Source organism: Struthio camelus, chromosome 18 (genome assembly GCF_040807025.1).
Source record: "Struthio camelus isolate bStrCam1 chromosome 18, bStrCam1.hap1, whole genome shotgun sequence".
NCBI lineage: Eukaryota > Metazoa > Chordata > Aves > Struthioniformes > Struthionidae > Struthio > Struthio camelus.
The window spans coordinates 14,280,559-14,299,085 of NC_090959.1; the positions used below are offsets into that span (position 1 = coordinate 14,280,559).

Below are 18,527 nucleotides of genomic sequence, written 5' to 3' on the forward strand. Positions count from 1 at the left end.
TTTCTCTTTAAAGTATAAAATGTCAGTGATAATTGCATTTTATCTCAGTTGCACTTTTGATAGTGTATGAGAAATTAATTTTTAGTAAGTCAATGTGCAAACATCTATGCCTATTTAAAAAATAATAAATAAAAACGAAGACAACTTAATTTACCATTTCTTTAAGAAGTTTCTCTTGAAGTCCTTTCATGTCTTCTTTCATCAGATGCATCTATAAAAATATACTTATACTGACTGCTTTTTCCCTGTTCACAATCAGTAACACATTCCCAAGAAGGCAATTACATCCCAAATGGTTTATTACTGACAAATAAAGAGATGCACAAGCATGCACCAGCCTGAGGAAAGAGAGGCTGCATCTAATTTGTTCTTTCTTGGATGATTAACACTGGTAAACAAAGTTACAGAATGTAGTATAAACCTTGCAGCAATTTTCTAAATAACTGAACACATCTTCTAACGGGTGAAATTTAGCCATAAAGGACTGAATACTGCTACATTAACGGATATTTTATGATCATAAAAACCACAGAAATATCTACATTATATTAATATAACGCTGGGGATAAAGACTTTCTTTGGGGAAAAAAAAAGTTAATACATCTGTTGGCATAAAAGAAAATAAAAAATGATCAAAACCAATAAAGAAATGGAGGCTTGCCATACCTCAGAAGTAAAGATATGTTCCTCATAGTCAACAGTGTGGTAGATGTTTTTTTCAAATGAAGTTTTAAGAATCTGAATTCTAGAGAAACAAAATGCAGTTTAAACTACTTTACTACATATAAACATTCCATGCATAACATGTATCCCTTCATTTGTAGTGTATTCGTACTTAAAAGCATGGGTAAATACCATGGTCAGTATTGCTTCGGAATATTGCAGTAGATGTGCAGACACTTAGATGGATACCAATTACATTTTTTACGATCACATAATATTCATTAGATGATAAAAGCTAACTCTTTTATGGAAGAGAACAATCACATAGAGAATATTATTTGGCCTAACTCGTACCTTGAATGAACACAGAATGAAAACCTAAAACCAGCATTAATGAAGCCTACTAACCTCTGTTGCTCATTTTTCATGTACGTACTAAAAGTATGTGCATGTTTTTTCCAAAAATTCTAGAATAAAAATATAAACAGAAGAAAATCAGCAGGAAACAAGATTTTCTGAACTGAAACTAATATCCCATATGAATAAATTAACCTACAAAAAAAAAAGGGGGCGGGGGGAGCCCAGGAGAAAAATCTAGTTGGGCAGGACAAGGAACTTCAGAAGGTCTGTTTTCAGGGAACAAGTTTCACTAAAAATCTGTTCTGCATAACAGTTTCAAAACCATGGAACAGAACACCCATGACATTTTATCAGACTTTCCGTATAGTTTAAGTGTGGTTAAAATAAAAATCAAGCCACGCCTCGAGAGAGAGAGAGAGAGAAAACAATCCAGTTCTGTGCTGACAGGAGTATTTGTAGACTGATTTTACTTTATAGCAAGTAGCAGATATATAAGGTCAACTGACTGGTCTTCAAACACAGAGCAAATCAGTTTCAAATGCCTACATGGTATTCCTGAAAAAATAAAGGTCGGATGAAAAAAGATTCGTGAAGTGGTGTAACCAGACCATTAAAAGTACTAGTTTAGTCTAAAAAGAGAAATACACAATGGTGATCTAGACATTCTAGGGGCATGGCATAAGCCAAGCTTGACATCAGAAATAAACTATTTAAAATTGAACCTAGTGTATATATGTATGCTATGTATACCTAATGTATGGCTTTATGAAGATAAATGCATTTTTTAATTAACAACTCTGATTAAAGATTATATGAAAAGAGAATCCCACTATAACAATTCGTTTTTCCCTCATTACAAAATAATTAAAGTACAAACCGAGAATTCTTTTTCCATATTTTTCAAAGACTGAGAATCTTTCTCAAAATTCTCAAGTTCCTCAACAATAGCAAAATGAAATTTGTCCAGCTGCCTGATCCTATCAAAACAAAATAAGTTACATTTAGAATGTATTTGTTACATTTAAAATGTGTTTAAAAGTATATCTTTTGTTACAGACCTGCATTCATGGAGCTGATAAGTCATGGTTGCCAAATGCTGGTGGGCAGCTCTTAACGATTGCTTAGTAAAATGATCCATTTTCCTCGAACGGCTCTAGGGGAATATGTTTTGGTATTAGTTTCAGATTATTTTCACTTTAAGAAAAACCTGTTATATATTAAACGATTATTTCGTATCACAGACAGTACACTGAGCAAAACCAATCTTTATTACATTATCGCCTTATACTTTAAAAAAAGCTATTTATTAAATGACATTAATAACTGATTCCATATTTTGGTCAAAATTCTACTTACTTTAAACAGAATATAGATTATTTGAAAAACTGATGTATACTCTCTCTGATTTCAGGAAATCTAGTAAGTGATATGTGACTGCATCTGTCTTACATGAGTGAAAGCATTATTTAGGCTCATACTTCCCTTTTTGTAAATAAGTTACATTCGCAAGTTTGTTTCCTCACAAGACAAGATAAAAAATAAGGCAGATGTCCGAAGAAAGAGTAAGTGATTATGTAGTTAAGGACATAAAGGATTTGAAAAAGTCTTTAAATCAACCTTAAGTATGTAATTTCTTAAGCTTCTATGCACTCAGCTATTTCCACGTTCTTTTAAGCAAATTCTGTAGTGTAATACAAGTTACCATTCATATGTACCCCCCCACACAATTACTATTTTACGTGAAATAGCTTGCCTGGATTTTCCTAGTAAATTCTGCTTGGAGCTTCTGACATATACTGATAGTTGAACAACCAGGTTCCCAGATCTCTCCATCCAAAACAGACAGATCATTTACAGATAGAGTAGATATGCTTTCAGACACTGGGGGGGGGGGAGGGAGGGAGGTAAAAAAAAAAAGTCACAATTCAGTATTAAAAAGTAGCAATATCATACATAAAAGCACCTTGTCTGTAGTTACAACAGGGGCCTTGATCAGCTATTGTAATGTAGTTTCATCAGTTAAATGGCTGAGACCTGTTTCTATTTTCACATCACATTTTTGAGTTTTTAAATGGAGACAGTTTCTAAAGCTCTAGTACTTATATACTTTTTTAAAACATGTAAAATGCTTTTTATGGTTACTTTTTTTTATTAATACTTTTAAATTGCTATTTTAAACTTTTGCACAAGTGTACTTAAATATCAACTTTAACTCCACAACTAACTTCTGTAAGTGGTATCATCATCTGGCTTAAATAATTTTCTAGGTAGCAGCTTTGCTGTTCTGATTCCTTTCTTTTCCTCCTCCTTGCTTGTTTCTGCTTCATCAGAATTGCTGTCTGTACCACTCTGGTACCTTCGTTTGAGAAATGTATGTATAGTTGGTCCTTTAATGAACATGAAGATGATGTTAAATTTTAGGATTATTTAAAACAATACCATTGAAAGATAAAGAGGAGATTATTTTCCCTTCAGATCAAAACTCTAGGAGCATGTGTTCTGGTTTTAGAGTTCCAGAACCATACAAAAATTAATGAACGTTGCATTTATAGAGGGCATGCAGAATAGGTATGAGTACTTGATGTAAATGAACAACAGGATTTCAGTGGAATGCAAAAGTCTTTCTGCTTCATGCAAGACTGACTCCCTGAATAAAAACATTCATACCAAGCCCTATTTTCCCAATAATCCCATTTCCCACTCTTTCAGTATCAGTGGGAGCGTTTCTTGGTCTAGTTCTTCCTTAGAGAACAACTGTATTTTAGAGCCAGATTTTCAGTTTCTGTAGACTAAATAGAGTATTTAAAGCAGTGCAAAAACATTAACAGTATTAAATTAGAAAAGGAATAAAAATTGAGTAATAATGAAAGTGAAAAAATGAAATTGAGTAATATGGAAGAGAATAGGATTCAAGGACTTGAGCTATATTTGTATGGCAGAGAAATGCTTTTATAAAATGTTACAGACACGCTTAGGAAGTCTTTTGTCTTAAATTAAATGTTTGTACCAGACTCATGTATGGGGTCACAAGGTTCTTCACACCAGGACTGTGCTTTACTTCCACTGGAAATGGATAATGGAGATGGTGGCAAACAATCCTATAAGAAAGGTCGATGTATATTAGTTTCAAAAATAATACGCGCTTTAGAAGACTTCATCAGAAATCCACGTTTATGTTGCTTTTCTTTAATCTACAAACATGAACACAAGCATAGCAAGGAAAAGTTTCATGGATTTTATTCAAAACGCATAATCTCACTAGGTAAAAGAAAAAAGAACAAATCCTATTAATAAGTAATGACAGCAAGAAGTCAAATGACCAATAAAGTCCACCTGCTTCTTAGTTTTAGTGCAAAAATAAAAATATTCCTTAAAGGAGTCACCAGTGCTTTTGCTAGAATAAATATTCGTGAGAACTGGTTTGACGGTACACAGCACTTTATTTGCCAATACTACAATAGTTGCTATACTAAGAAGTACTTTAATGCCAAAACTATTCGGGCACATTTGCACCTTAATAACTTCTGCATGCAAATGTCACAATTCTTCGATTTGTGAAAGCTGTTTTGTTTATTATTAAGAGTACACATGAAAATATTTATCAACCTTTCTTTGTTAAGATATTAATTATAACTGGCCTTGTTGAGACACAACTCCTTCTTTATAGCCACAAGATAAATATTAAGATATGCAAGATATATTTATAATAATACAAGATATAAATATAAATTAGGATAAATGTAAGATAAATTTAATATAAAATATAAGATAATGACACCACGTGTAAAGTGAATAAAATGCACGAAGAGCTGCAGCTCTTTTCAGAGGTGGGAGGGAAGTAGTAACGTACTTCTTTACTTTTGATGATAGGTTTAGTGATATCTTGTAGTTTTCCTTCAACAGAAAGTTTCTCTGAAGAGCAGTGTCTAAGACTTGAATCTTCATTAGCATCACATGTTTCAGATACAGATCCACCTGCATGTTTTCCACTGAGAGTTTTATATGTGGTTACTGGAGTTAAGCTGAGCTAAAAATTAATGAACAACAAAATCATTATTGAAAAGAGATGTACAAGAGTTTACTAGAGTTAACAGACCAAAGAATAATTAACTATTGTGTTTAACTGAAAGATTAAAAATAGTAGCTGCAAGAAAAAAAAAAAGATGCACACTTAACATGAAAAGAAGAAAAAAATACTTAGAATTCTTTGAAATTATGAGGTAAAAAAGATACATTTCCACAAAGTTGTCCCACTATTGAATACTGTCCAAGAATTAGCATGGGGCACACTGCCAAAGCTTTTTTTCCTGTCTGCAGAAATTCCAAGTGAATTCTGATTTAAGCCCTTTTGAAAATTCCATTCAGGATTCATGCTACACAGCAGTATTCACACAATTTCTAGTTAGCTCATGCCATTATGAGAGAAGCTTCAAAAGACCTACACATACTATCCAAATTTATTTTTAGAAATATAAATCCTACTTTGCAAAGTTTGTTTTTGAAAACTTTACATGTACTCTAATGCTCCCTGTCTGTGATACAAATCATTCAAGAAGAGACCAGTGAAGCAAACATGGTATTCAGAGCTCTACTGCTATAAGGATGGAGAGGGATGGGGGAAACCAATTCCAAGCACTTTCCGATTATCCTAGCTTTAGCAGACCACCTAAAATCCCCATATAATTTACAAGCTTCCGTTGGTGCAACTCAACCAACAGTAATCACAAAGCGTTGAGAAGTACAAACCTGACACTTTTACAGCAAGTAAAAATTTGAAAACACCACTTGGGTTATACGCGGTATACGGGTGGAACTCATGGTTCCTTTCTAGCTTAAGATGCTTATAAAACATACAGGGTATTTTCAGCTAACACAGTCCCACAGGAAAAAATATATGCAAGTGAATGGCCATTCTGTTTATTAGAAATAAATATAAACACATCATGGTGGGGAAAAGCGTTTTCTATTTCCCCTTGGTTTATAAAATAACATCACTATTTATTTCCTTAATCATGACCAAGTGTTCTTGACTGGATAGAATTGAAAAGTTTGCCTTATGGATATTTCATACAAAGCTGACTTTTTGCTTGCTTCCATTTTGATAAAAATGTGCTATATGTATCAGTGAAAGAACCTTTTTCATCACGTAACTACCATCTCCTGAGCAAATGACTCGGACTAACAGACCATTTCTTGCAGAGCAGTCAGACCAATATTATATTAAACAAAGCGAGTAATTATCATCGACTGTTCATAAATTCAAATCAGTTTTGGCTAAAAAAATACTTCAAAAAAGGTATTTCAAGACTCAGCTAAATGGAACAACTTCATTTAAAATAATATAAATGCTGAAATAATAGCAGAATAGCTTTAGAGTCTTACCAAAGATGCTGCAGTTAAAACCGATGAGAAAGTTTTATTTCCAAATGTTAACTTTTTATCAACAGCATCAGGGGACTGATTTAGACGAATAGCTTGAATATTCCTTTTTTGTGGACAGAGATTGCTGGGAGAGATTCCATTCCCAAAGTTTAAGGTTTCCGTTTTTTCTGGTGTTGACTCCTGAAGCCCAGGTGATCTTTCACTAGAAATACGCTCTTGAGTAAAATCTCCCTCCGATATTCTTTCGGCACCTAGAAAACAGTTGCTTAACTGTGAGCATGAGGAATGAAAGGAAAAATAGTATGTTAAAGCTCCGTATTGCTAATCATCCCTACTCTAGGCATTTACAAGTCTCAGATGGGCAAAATTTGACTCTACCGAATGGTGTTATTATTCTTGCCATACTTAAAACTGTTTGCACCCTCTACAATACTTTAGCAGCTTTTAACAGCCTACTCTCACCTACACACTGCAATGCCCTACTACGCTGATGTCAAATAACTGTACAAACCTATAAAAACTTTAGTGATCTCTTAACACGTTTTCTTAAATTACGTAGTATACACATTGAATTATGGGCTATTTCATATTTTAAATGCATGAACTAAATATAAACTTATATTACTGTGATAATCCTCATTTAACCTCCAACTTCCTATACAATATTTCTAAAAATTACCATCAAAACACATACATCTCATTGCCTCAAAAGAGGCAGGACTTTCAGATGAAGGCATTTCAAATTCTTTTTGGTTTGCAGAATCCTTTGATTTAATAAATGCTGCTGCTCTCTTTTTTGGCTCCACAGATATAACATCCTGCAGTTCCTTCTGCTGACTATTATCTTTGTTTTGTCCATTTATATGTTCCTATTAAAATACAACATTTATAAAAACGTTACTTTCAACGATACAAAAGGGTATAAATAGGTAAAGAATGTATTATCTACATGTACAGTTGAACAAACAGAAGGCCCCAAAAAGGAAGATCATTAGAAGTATTTAAATTCCCAAGGAGAGCTGATGTTCTAATGTTAATAAGCATTTAATTTGTATAATTCAGTACCCAAATTTCTACTCTTATGGATTTCTTTACTGTTGGAGACGATTACCGGTGCTTCAGAATTTAATGAGAGAAGTTTACAGACTTTTCCATATATATTCCATATATATTATTTTAGCATCCTAAGTAATTGCTTAGTTTATAAAAAACAAAACAAAATACATTCATCTTCTCTGAAGTCAATATTTTCTTTTTACACAGAACAGGCATAGCGTTATCAAAAATCACATCATCATCTCAAAGAACACAGATTGACTAAAATCTCCCATTAGCATAGACATCCTCAAAGTTTTTTAAACAAAGGACACAGTAGCTCTTTGGAGCAGAATAAATTTCACAAATAGAAACAGAAATACTATTATACTTTAGACTATTATTTAAGACTGGTTTTCTCTAGCAGGTAATTACTCATAATTAAAATGAAGGGTACTAGAAACTGTAAATACTAAAGCAAATTCAGCTCAACTTGTTCATGCTGAGCACTCAAATTGAAGAGTACCAAATTTCAGAATAAATTTCAGAAAACACTGCCGAAGTGAGTTTTTAGGAATACAGTGCAACCATTTACCTGTGCTTTTGATTTCTCTTTCTTAGAAGTACATGCTGAAGACTTCCTTTCACTCTCTGACTCTGAACTTGAAGGTTCTTTGTAATTTTTTGCTAATGCAGCTCTTCGAGGTCGTTTTGGCCTGGTGGTTTGTTCTATCATTTCATCGGTTCCGGAACTCTGTTTTTTACATTTGGTTATCTTTGGAAGAATAAAAACATCTTCAATTTATATCAGAATAACTACAAGAATAAATGGCAGGTAACTCTGTTTAATTACTTGAAATTCAGTATTTCAAAACAACTAAACATATTATTTTCAATTCTTGTGTTTATTAGATAATAGAGAAGATCAAATATTACTGCAGTGTATTTGCACTGAGTTTAACGGACTTACACAAGGGAAAAAATACAGCAAGTAAAACTGAATGGCTCAAAAACTATGGGTTAATTCTTTAGTGAAAACGTTGTGTTCCTTATTCTCCAGATTAAAACAAATTAGACTAGGAAATTAAACAAACAGAAATGGCAGTTGTGGTAAGTAAAAGGTAAAAAAAAAAAAACCAAAAAAACAACAAATGATTATGTCAGAGTTGATCACAAAGTATAAAATAGGATTATGGTACAAGTATTTCCATGAATCTCTGTTGGCAGTTCTTCAAAAGCCCTGAAGCTTTTCAATGCTGGACTAAGCATACAAATATGAATTCCTCATTTAATTTTGCCCTGCTCCAGATGAAATTCATTTTGCCTGAAAAGGCAAAAATTCATCTACATATAATGCATGCAAGCTCAGCAGGAGAATATCTAGGTCTCTCCAAAGAGGCGTCTAAATTGATGGAAAGATCAGCCTCCTAAAGACCTCTGAGAGGTAATGCAGTCTATACAGTTTATCCTAGACGAGCACCTCCTTCCACAGACTGCTGAAGGGAACAGCAAGAAACGTTAAGTACTTGCATCAATACCACAAAGGTGAGGCGGCAGGAATAGCAGGAGCATTCCCTGCCTCCTGCATAACAACATGAGAGATTTAAGATTTGTATTTTAAGTCTTTCTCAGCCTGCAAAATTTAAACTTTGCCAAAGCTCAACAGAGTGCCCAACCATCAGCCTCTTAAGCATCCTGGGAAGATTCTTAGTGTAGATTCGACAGTGCGCTCAGGAACGCAAGAGTCAACAAAAGGTGAACAGTCAAAGTAAAGGCCAGCTTTCAGCTGGAGTAAAGCTGAAGTGGATTACCAAACCCTGCTCTATAAAATAGGAGTACGTTTACATTAGACTGTAATTGGACTGCAGTCCAATAGAACAAAACTAAAAAAAAACCCTGCCTAGTGAGCAGAAACCAGCATTCTTGATTGTCTCCTCCAAACTGATTACCTTAGTGACTAGGCTAGAATCAGTTCCTTTCTCTCTCCCCCTTCTACATCATAACTGCTGCCAATTTCTCTATGCAGCAGTCAGCTTTCAGAAAGGAAGCAAAGTACATTCTCATCGAAAGTACCTCAGGGACCTGAGGTTAAAAGATTTGAGTATAAAGTCTCTCAGACTAGGAGGGATTAAACTTCTTGCCTCCTACTTTCTGAAAGTGCTCAACACAAAACATATGCCTCCTAGCCTGCTCATCTTCTCTGTCAGGCCGTTAGCAACTTCCCAGGGTTCTGCTGCTGCCTACCTAAACCTATGCAGCAGTGGAACCCTACCTCTTCAAAACAGGCACTTCGAGCACACATGAGTAGATCTTGGGAAATTCAATATTAAGAGACACATTTAGTAAGCAGACTAAATCGATATTGGGTACTCAGGTGTCTGAAATCCTCTTTTGTTTTGATTTAAGTCGACTAGACACCACCATCAATACCGACACACAGTGATCATATCTTCATAGTCACAATTTATACTGAGTGCATATAAATAGTTTTAGTTTTAAGTTACTAACATTAAACAGATTTGAATAAGTACTATAAAGCTAAGAGACTTTTGAGGAGGTTGTTTTTCATTTATTCTTAAACTGTGGCTTACAACCATCTACAAGCATCTTCCATTACGATGTTCATAATCACTTATTTATTATACCCAACTTCAACAGACTTACAATATTTTGCAATTATCTTTATTAATACAATCCTTAACGTTTTTCTTTTCAGAGTTGTAGTACCTGTTAACTATACTCATTAAAAGAAATTATAGTTTAAAAGCTATTAAAATGCAGTTAAGCATATTACCCGCATTAAAATCTTCACTGAAAAGTTAATGGCATATTCAACAGAGCAGATGGCTCTTAAGCAGTAAATAGTCATGATCAATAATTTTAAATAATAAAACTTACAGAAGCATCAAAGTGCAATAATCGTTCTAACTCACAGGTAGTACTATCACTGAAATACTAGCTAAACACTACATAAAAAAAGAATATACTACCTGAAAAGAACTAACTGGATTTAGTACACGATTTTGGAAATAAGCGTGGAGAATTTGCATGTATTTACGCAAAATAATTAACAAAAAGTTTCTGTGGTAAGTTACTTTGAATATCTGTTATGAGTTAAAGTGCAAGTTTATAGTTACCTTTTTCTTATTTTCTCCTTTAGGTGAATCCATCTGGCATGCAGGTTCAGAGAATTTACCTGCTGTTTCAATAAACAGTATTAGAAGCAGCAGTGTAATAGTCAGATGTTTGACATTTACAATTGTAGCAGTGAGATTATGGAATTACAAACCTACTGATTCAGTAAACTGCTTTCAGTGCATGTAAAAAGTAAACGCTTTTTCTTAAAACCACCACCTCATTCCCTCGCCCCCAATAATTTTCCACATTGATAACACAAATTTTTTTGGAAATTAACATTCATAAATGATTAGGAAAACTAATTTTAAAATTCCTTGTGTTTGGAGATGAGACAACAAAACCATACTACATATTAACAGCACACTATGCACTGTACAGTTAATAACTGGATAAATTTAATGTAGCATTCTTAAAGGAATACGAAAATATAGCTTACTTTTTTTCGTGCTCACAGATTTCCCTAAGTTTTTACTTCTACTGTAATCAATTAACTGGGGTTTAGATTTTCTATTTGATTCTTGTAACCAACTAATGTCTGTCTTGCTGTCATCACCTCTGTAGTCTGTGTCTGTGTCACTGAAGAGATGCTTCTTGTTTTGAATGTTTCTAGTCTGTAAGAACCAAAAAAGTTCATTTCAGAATATACCTTTCACTTATACATGTGGTATTTAAAGGCAGGAAGAGCAGGTAAACTGACCCACAAAAATCTAAGCCTTACTTTTTTCTCTCCTTTCACTGCAGTGTTAATTTTACTTTCATCTGGATTCCTTAATTAAAAAACAACAACAACAACAAAAACTTTGAAGAATACATCAAAACTGTTAAAACATTTTTTCTAAACATTTCTGCTACTCATATATGTGGATTAAGGATTTAAAGAAATCTATCCACTTTTGTTCTCATATCCATTTTGCAAATATCTGCTCACCTTAAATCCTAAAGGACCACAGAGACAAGCAAGGGCACATAGTAACAATACAACTGTCCTCTTGCAGGCTGGTTGTTAACAAAAAAATAATCCCCTATTTTCAAGAGGTTATATCCCTGTAGCATTCCATGAAGAGAACTAAAGCTGTCATCTTCATAAAACAAACCATTTCATTTTTATCAGGTTAGGGATAAGTTTCCCACAGAAAATCTTTGAAATAGCCCAGGATACCACAGCAATTACGTTTAATAGCTTGAGAAAGTGATAGCATCTTGACTTTGCCGTCACTCAAATTCCCTCGACTGGCATAATGAAACGCAAGGGAATACGGGGTGGGTATTGTTCTGTATGACAGTCAGAGAGGACTAGGACACAATATAATACCCCTACCCCTTTTTGGCTGGATTTGTATTAACACTCAGTTCAGTAACATGCAATTCTTGGACCTGAAAAAATGTAAAAAGTAAGTGAGAAACAACTAAAAATTTTCATTCAAGTTATCCTTTAAACAAACTTAGAATAATGGCCAATTTCTATCTTAGAAATTATTTAAGAGAAGAGCTGATAGTAAAAACCAACAGGAATGAACTGAAGCTTTCCGATCTCAAACTTAACAGATCAGTTCCCAATCACCTTGCCCACCGTCATCTTCCACTCAACGAGCTCTTCTCAGCAATACAAACCACAACTCTGTCTTTTGATCTTTGCTATATTTTCATTTTAACATCTGAGCAGAGATGTCTTTAGAAGGAGGAGGTAAGGCAATTTTTACTGCTTCTAGGATAATAGATCTATGTTACTCCTAACATATGCTCTTTTTTTCTTAGTTCAGGAAAACATTGTAAAAGATTTAAATGGTCACAACCTTAGGAGAGCGTATATCATTATACATTTGAAAATTATGGAGCTATTTAAATACACAAGCCAAGGAAATGACAAAACCTCTGTTCCCCTCACCCCACTTCTTTCATTGTGTTACTTTTAGTAGACAGCATTTTAAGTTCATGGACCTCCTTTATATTCTATCATACATATTACTTTTAGTTACAATTCTTACTCCAAGCTTTATTGTAGGCTCTTCACATCCACTGATGTTAAAGTTGTAGACATCATCCCTATGAAACAGGCACAGAGAACAATTTTGTGAGCGAATTAATGAACATACCTCAAAGTTGAATAAGGATAATTGAAAATTTGGTTTGAAATTGTTTCAGCTACTCACACAACATGACCTGCAGTTATATTAAGAAAAGTAGTAGTTTTCAGGTTTCTGTTCTGAACTTTTTCCTATACATAAATCAAAAGTTACTCAACATTAGAGTTGCACTATGCATTCATACATACTGCCATCTCAAAAAGCAAGTTTTTCTGCATAAACATAAGAAAAAACTAGCTGATGTTCAGACTCTCTCACACTTGATTATCAATAATACAGTATGGCAAAAGAGGACAAGAGCTGGTAGAAAATAAATGTGAGATGTAAATTTTCATCCTTTAAGGATGTTAAAAAACTCATGGAATTTTTTTCCCCCACCTGTATTAGGACTAATCTCTGTGCCATGGCTATATGCCATTTAAGGATTCTATAGTCTCATTTAGTCCAGTTTGTTTACGACATTATCTTTCTCCTAAGTATTTAGTATTGCTATATTCAAAAGGAAAGACGCCATACTCATAAGTAAACAGATTTAATTATACAGTATGTAACTAGGAATTAATTTGGGTTTCTCTCACTAATAGGTGCTCATATAAATATTATTCCAGACAACAAAAATAAGTACGTATAAAAATATAAAATATTTTGAGTATATATACACCTTATGTCAGATTTAACAATAACTTCTACAGAAATATTTAGCATTCGGTGATATTAATTTTTTGCTTTACATCCACTAGCTGCTACCATATTTTTACTTTTCACATTCCAGCATTTGTGAAGTATTTTTGCATATTTCCGATACAGAAGAAAAACTCTAACAAAAGCAATAATTTAAGTATACCTTATAGACACTGAAATGGGACTTATGTAAATGCGGTCTAAAAAAAAAAAAAAAACACCTTTTTGTTAAACAGTAATTAGAATATATACATTAAAATACTGCTTATATAAATAAAAGCCTTATAAAAAATAATTATCCTTCTGTTGATAACGTAGCCTAAAAACGAAACCTTAAGTATTAAACTCCCAAGGTTTTCTGCTTTGACTTTACATGATAAAAATGCCTTTTCACATTTCAATACTGTTTAACTGATTTTTCAAAACAACTCATACGAGTCCAAACTAATTCAAGTTCATCTAATTTTTCCCTCTACTATACCCAAACGCTAAAAGGTTTAAAAAAAAAAAAAAAAAAAAAAAAGCACCTGAAGACAAATTTAATAGGTAGTCAGGTGTTGCAGTACAAGAACAAGTGGCTTAACAGGGATTTTTCAGAAGCACTCATGAGTTCAAGCCCTTTCATTTTTGTGCTCTAGAAAAATTAATCCCACATCACACAGCTACACTGCATGTCCTGCATGTCTTCGAATCCCTATCCAAAGAGCTTAAAAGGTGGAGTGGTCTAACAGCCGCTCCAGTCTTTTGCATCCATTTACAATCAAACCGTGAAGGAGAATGTGTGAAAACTGTATGTACAGAGTATCTCAGAGAATCCGTTCCTGTAAGGCAAAACCGTTTTCTTTTCTTTAAGAATTTGTTAAACACTCTACCAGTCAACTCTTCAAGGAGGCAAGAGCTAAGAACTTTGGATCATCAGATGATGATAAGTTTGAACTTGGAGTTAAAACGAGAGGATGGACACATCCTCATTGCTGCACTCACTGTGCAGTATTGACCTATCAAGTGTCCCAGCTAAATTCTTCCCACGAAAAACACTATCAGTGAGTGGGATGAGTGAAAGAACACTGAACAGAACTTCTGACAGCCCCTGCAGGGATCTCAGCCATCTGGACTATTAAGCAGACTACTAGTCTCCTACACTTCGGTACAACGAGGTTTACCAGAAGTGAACAAACAATTCAGATGAAAGCAAAACGTGAAATACCTCTAGATAGAAGAGTAAATCATATACCAAGCCACATGCACAAACACAAAAAGAATAAGGACAAGAGTAAACAGTTCACATCTTACCTGTTATAACCTGATGAGTCTCTTGATTTGCTTTTATCAGTCTTTTGTTTATATCTGTCACTGATGTTACTAATTAGTAATTTTGTTGCTTCTTTCATTTCTTTTGTATTTGTTTTCTGTAACAATATTTGGTTAAGACTCTGAACCCACTCAATAGAAGGAAAAAGTTGCAACAGAACTGCACTTTCCCAAAAATCACCTAATTTCACTAAACAGTCCTATAGAAGCACTAAATCATATTTCTTTGGGAATCACTGCTCACTCTATGGGCAATAGAAGGGAAAATAAAATAAGCAGTTTAGCTTTTTTTTTTTTTTTTTGGAGAGGCGATCTTAAACAGGTCAGGGAAAAAGTAAAGTTATACTTGGCATTATTTAATTCACTCTATATTAGTGGAAACTCAATGTCAAATAAGTTTCTGAGTAAATAAAAGTAAAATATATCTTCAGAATTTTGACATACTGAAAATTTGGCAATTTCTTTAATCCCAAGTGAAACAAGTGGAGGTAAGAAACTCTCACCATCTTTGATTGCTTATGATTTGCAGTCTCTTTTCTAAAGAAAACATCAGCTTCCTCTTTTGTATCCTTGTATTTCGTAAAATCAGAATTCACAGATGTTTCAGACACTCTGGCTGAAAGAGATGTTTTAAATTATGTTTCAGCAGTAGTCGAAATATCATTCCCTTCTGTACTTAACGCTTTCTGTTCAAAATGTTTAATATTGTTTGACTGCCCACTCAGTATTTTGTGATGTTCCTCCCTCATTATATCAAATTCTTTTTTTTCCCCCCCCTTCTGTTTTCCTATTTCTTTGTTTTTCTAGCTACTTCCAAAAACTGAATAAAAATCTTATTGTTTCACAGCTCTTTTACAAAGAATAGAAACTAATACGTGGAGAAAAAAAGGACTGGGTTAAAAACTCATCTGAAACATTTTTAGCATTAACAATTAAAAAGACAGAAACATAACCTGGATGGGATGTATGTCCTGATGATGGATTTAGCTTTTGCTTGTCACAGGTTGTTATATTATTCTCAGGAACAGAGCACGTTCTTTTTTTCCACGTTTTTATTGCATCAAAAGAGCTTTCCAAAAGACCAGGCAATCTAACAAAAATAATACCATCTTATTAACAACAAATTGCAGAAAGTGAATCTTAATTACAATAACCTTGAATCACAAAATAGATAGCTAGTGGACACCAATACATGTTATGCTGCTATCTAAGCCTGCTACCGTTCTTCAATTAACCAAGACATTGTAAAACGGCAAGCCTTAAGCAAATAAAAAAATTTATATTTTTAAGTCAGTTTCTAAAAGGCACCAGTTTCCTAGGGCCATCATTCAAGTTAACCCTAGCTGTATGCCTCTGATGTGTCTATAGGAACTACAAATAGATGACATTTGCACTCCTTTTTTACAGCACAGTTCACTTACATATAAACCCACGTGCCATTTGTATTTTGTTTTCTGATGTCATCTGAAAGAATTACTCTGCTTGTTACTACAAAACCTTGCTTGAACTTAACTCCTGCTCTGCTCTTGTTAACAAGCACTGTTTTTGTAACCATCGAGGAATTATTAAATTAGTGAATCTGTTTATAAGACCACAGAAAAGCCTTATTCATGAAGTAGTTTTATCAGCCATATGAACAGGGCAATTTTGGTGCCATAGATTTAAAATGAAAACAAGCACACACACACCCACATAATAAAGTGACCTCACTTACATAGCCAACAATTCTCAATACCGCTGTCAGGAAAGACAAGATAATCAAATTCTGGAATTTTCTAAAATTATATATCACAATTTCAACTCTGGCAAGACTTGAACATACTGCTCTCAAAAATGAACTATTTATTATAACAGCAGTTACTTTGGATTCTTTTCCAATACTTACAAAGATTTGTTGTTTCTCCCTACTGGCTGAGAATCAGGAACAATATCTAATACTTCATCTAAATGAGATATTAATTTGGTATCAATCATTATTACAAAAGAAATTGACAAAAGTTAAAAAAAATTAAATAAGGACTATCAATGCTTGCAAAGTTACTTGCCTAAAGTTTGCTTTTGACTGGCCTCATATTCTGCCTCATGCAGCATTTCTAAAACTTCATCACACACTTGCTACAAACACAGTAGGACAACATAAAAAAAAAAAACAAACGTATTGGCAGAGGACTATACACAGTATAACTTCTAAAGCTTGTATTTTCCCTAATAAAATACAAAATTATTTTTTCAGTTCACAGAAGTACTGACTTTGATACCTTTTCAGGTAGTTTTGTCTCATTTTGGATTTTTGACTTCCCGGTATTCTGTTTTGTTTCACAACATTCATTGTCTAGCGCACATCTCTGTCTACCCTAAAGAGGGCAATAAGTAACAAGTGACATTTACAATTCATAAAGGCAAAGTAGTAAACTTTTTGTATTAAATAATGAAGCAATCTAAACTACATATTTTATGTATTACAGCCTTTTTCTAAAGCATGGTAATACCAAGAAAAGTGTTTCAGAATCCAATAATCAGGGATTTGTCCTGAATTTGACCCCTAAAGACAGTTGGAAATAGAAATAAAATCAAAGTGCGAGTTTGAAGTCTTTGTTGAACCAGAACAGGACGACAACAACCATAAAAAAACGAATACTCAAGTTGCAGTTATTCAGTGACACCTACGCAGCTTTGTTAGAGTTCAGTGAATGCACTGATCAAAAAGTGTACTAAAAACCAATGAGCGTATAAATGCTGAAGACATTTAGAATTTCTCAACTACCGTTGACTGTATTATATATTCTTTAAAAGTACTTCAACACTGCAAAATGAATTTGATATTCCATGCACACACCATTATGAAATTGTGCAGGGAAGAAGAACCGTGGTTGTCAGTAGAAGCAAGCTAACCTTGGGGGTCAATACTGATGACTGACCGTAAATTCTGGCTAATTTTGTAAGACTCAGTCTGACTACAGACAGATTAAATCTGAAATCCAGAGGACAAGAAAATATTATGCAAGAAAGTAATACATTTATATATTACATACATATTACTTTTTAAAAAGTGAGTTACTGGTTGCAAAATCTAGCTCTCTAAAAACAAATTAGGAAGAACTTATAAGTTGTTTTTTTCCCCACTTTCTGCAATAATGTTATTTGTTATTCTGAGTAAAAGACTTAGCTACAGATGACGTGCACACTCCAGTAGCTTCTTGATAGAAATTCTTTGTTCTGATCTCGTTTACTGCATTAACATTAGCCCTTTCAGCAGAGCTCGTCATTTGCAAAGGTAATTTAAATCGTCCTTTACAGGGAGTGGCTGAAAACAAAGCAAAGACATGTTAGAGCTCTACTCTTTGTTCCACTACAATTATTGTGCTGCTTGTGTCATCAGTGTGTCATGACCACATCTGTGTGGACTGCGTGACCACATTATTCCCTAAACTTCAAAAGAGTTGGCTAGTGGTGATATCAACTTATTATGTATATTTAATAATTCTACCAATTTCAATCAAGTCACTTGGAGGTTAATGAGCCAACAATAGACTGTGGCTGTCTGGAGGCCAGCAATGTTTTTTACAATCTGGCTCTGATAGAAAAGTTTGTCACGTATTTAAAAATTTTACTATATTTTTGTTGGGAGAGACTGTCTGGTGAGCGACAAATAAAAGCCGAAGAAGTTCTCTGTCTTACTCCATCCTAATTTGAAACGCTCCAATTTCTATCCTCTAATACTCTTAACTAAGACATGCTACATGAATATACAAGACTAAGGATACTGATGCATTTGAGATTGTGCAAGAAATTTAAGTCTGTGAGCCACACTGTTCAAACATCAACTGCATCTCCAGCCTTTAATGGCTTTTTTTCCTACTTCGCTATAGGAAG

At 33.8% G+C, this 18,527-nt stretch overlaps 1 protein-coding gene across 1 annotated transcript in view; it reads right to left on the reverse strand.

Moving 5' to 3' along the window:
* Window positions 1–18,527, reverse strand: part of SYCP2 (synaptonemal complex protein 2) — a 38,071-nt gene that overhangs the window by 4,724 nt on the left and 14,820 nt on the right. The window contains exons 19-44 of the mRNA XM_068912342.1: window positions 17,825–17,958; window positions 16,913–17,008; window positions 16,700–16,769; window positions 16,540–16,597; window positions 15,608–15,744; window positions 15,158–15,270; window positions 14,637–14,752; window positions 13,507–13,543; window positions 12,729–12,793; window positions 12,564–12,621; window positions 11,897–11,952; window positions 11,297–11,345; window positions 11,015–11,189; window positions 10,578–10,639; window positions 8,036–8,215; window positions 7,085–7,274; window positions 6,406–6,656; window positions 4,874–5,050; window positions 4,031–4,121; window positions 3,249–3,410; window positions 2,777–2,904; window positions 2,082–2,176; window positions 1,901–2,000; window positions 1,072–1,130; window positions 667–745; window positions 155–211 (exon numbers count right to left, since the gene is read on the reverse strand). Coding sequence (XP_068768443.1) covers window positions 155–211; window positions 667–745; window positions 1,072–1,130; window positions 1,901–2,000; window positions 2,082–2,176; window positions 2,777–2,904; window positions 3,249–3,410; window positions 4,031–4,121; window positions 4,874–5,050; window positions 6,406–6,656; window positions 7,085–7,274; window positions 8,036–8,215; window positions 10,578–10,639; window positions 11,015–11,189; window positions 11,297–11,345; window positions 11,897–11,952; window positions 12,564–12,621; window positions 12,729–12,793; window positions 13,507–13,543; window positions 14,637–14,752; window positions 15,158–15,270; window positions 15,608–15,744; window positions 16,540–16,597; window positions 16,700–16,769; window positions 16,913–17,008; window positions 17,825–17,958 — 2,795 coding nt within the window. The remainder of the gene's footprint in view (window positions 1–154; window positions 212–666; window positions 746–1,071; window positions 1,131–1,900; window positions 2,001–2,081; window positions 2,177–2,776; window positions 2,905–3,248; window positions 3,411–4,030; window positions 4,122–4,873; window positions 5,051–6,405; window positions 6,657–7,084; window positions 7,275–8,035; window positions 8,216–10,577; window positions 10,640–11,014; window positions 11,190–11,296; window positions 11,346–11,896; window positions 11,953–12,563; window positions 12,622–12,728; window positions 12,794–13,506; window positions 13,544–14,636; window positions 14,753–15,157; window positions 15,271–15,607; window positions 15,745–16,539; window positions 16,598–16,699; window positions 16,770–16,912; window positions 17,009–17,824; window positions 17,959–18,527) is intronic.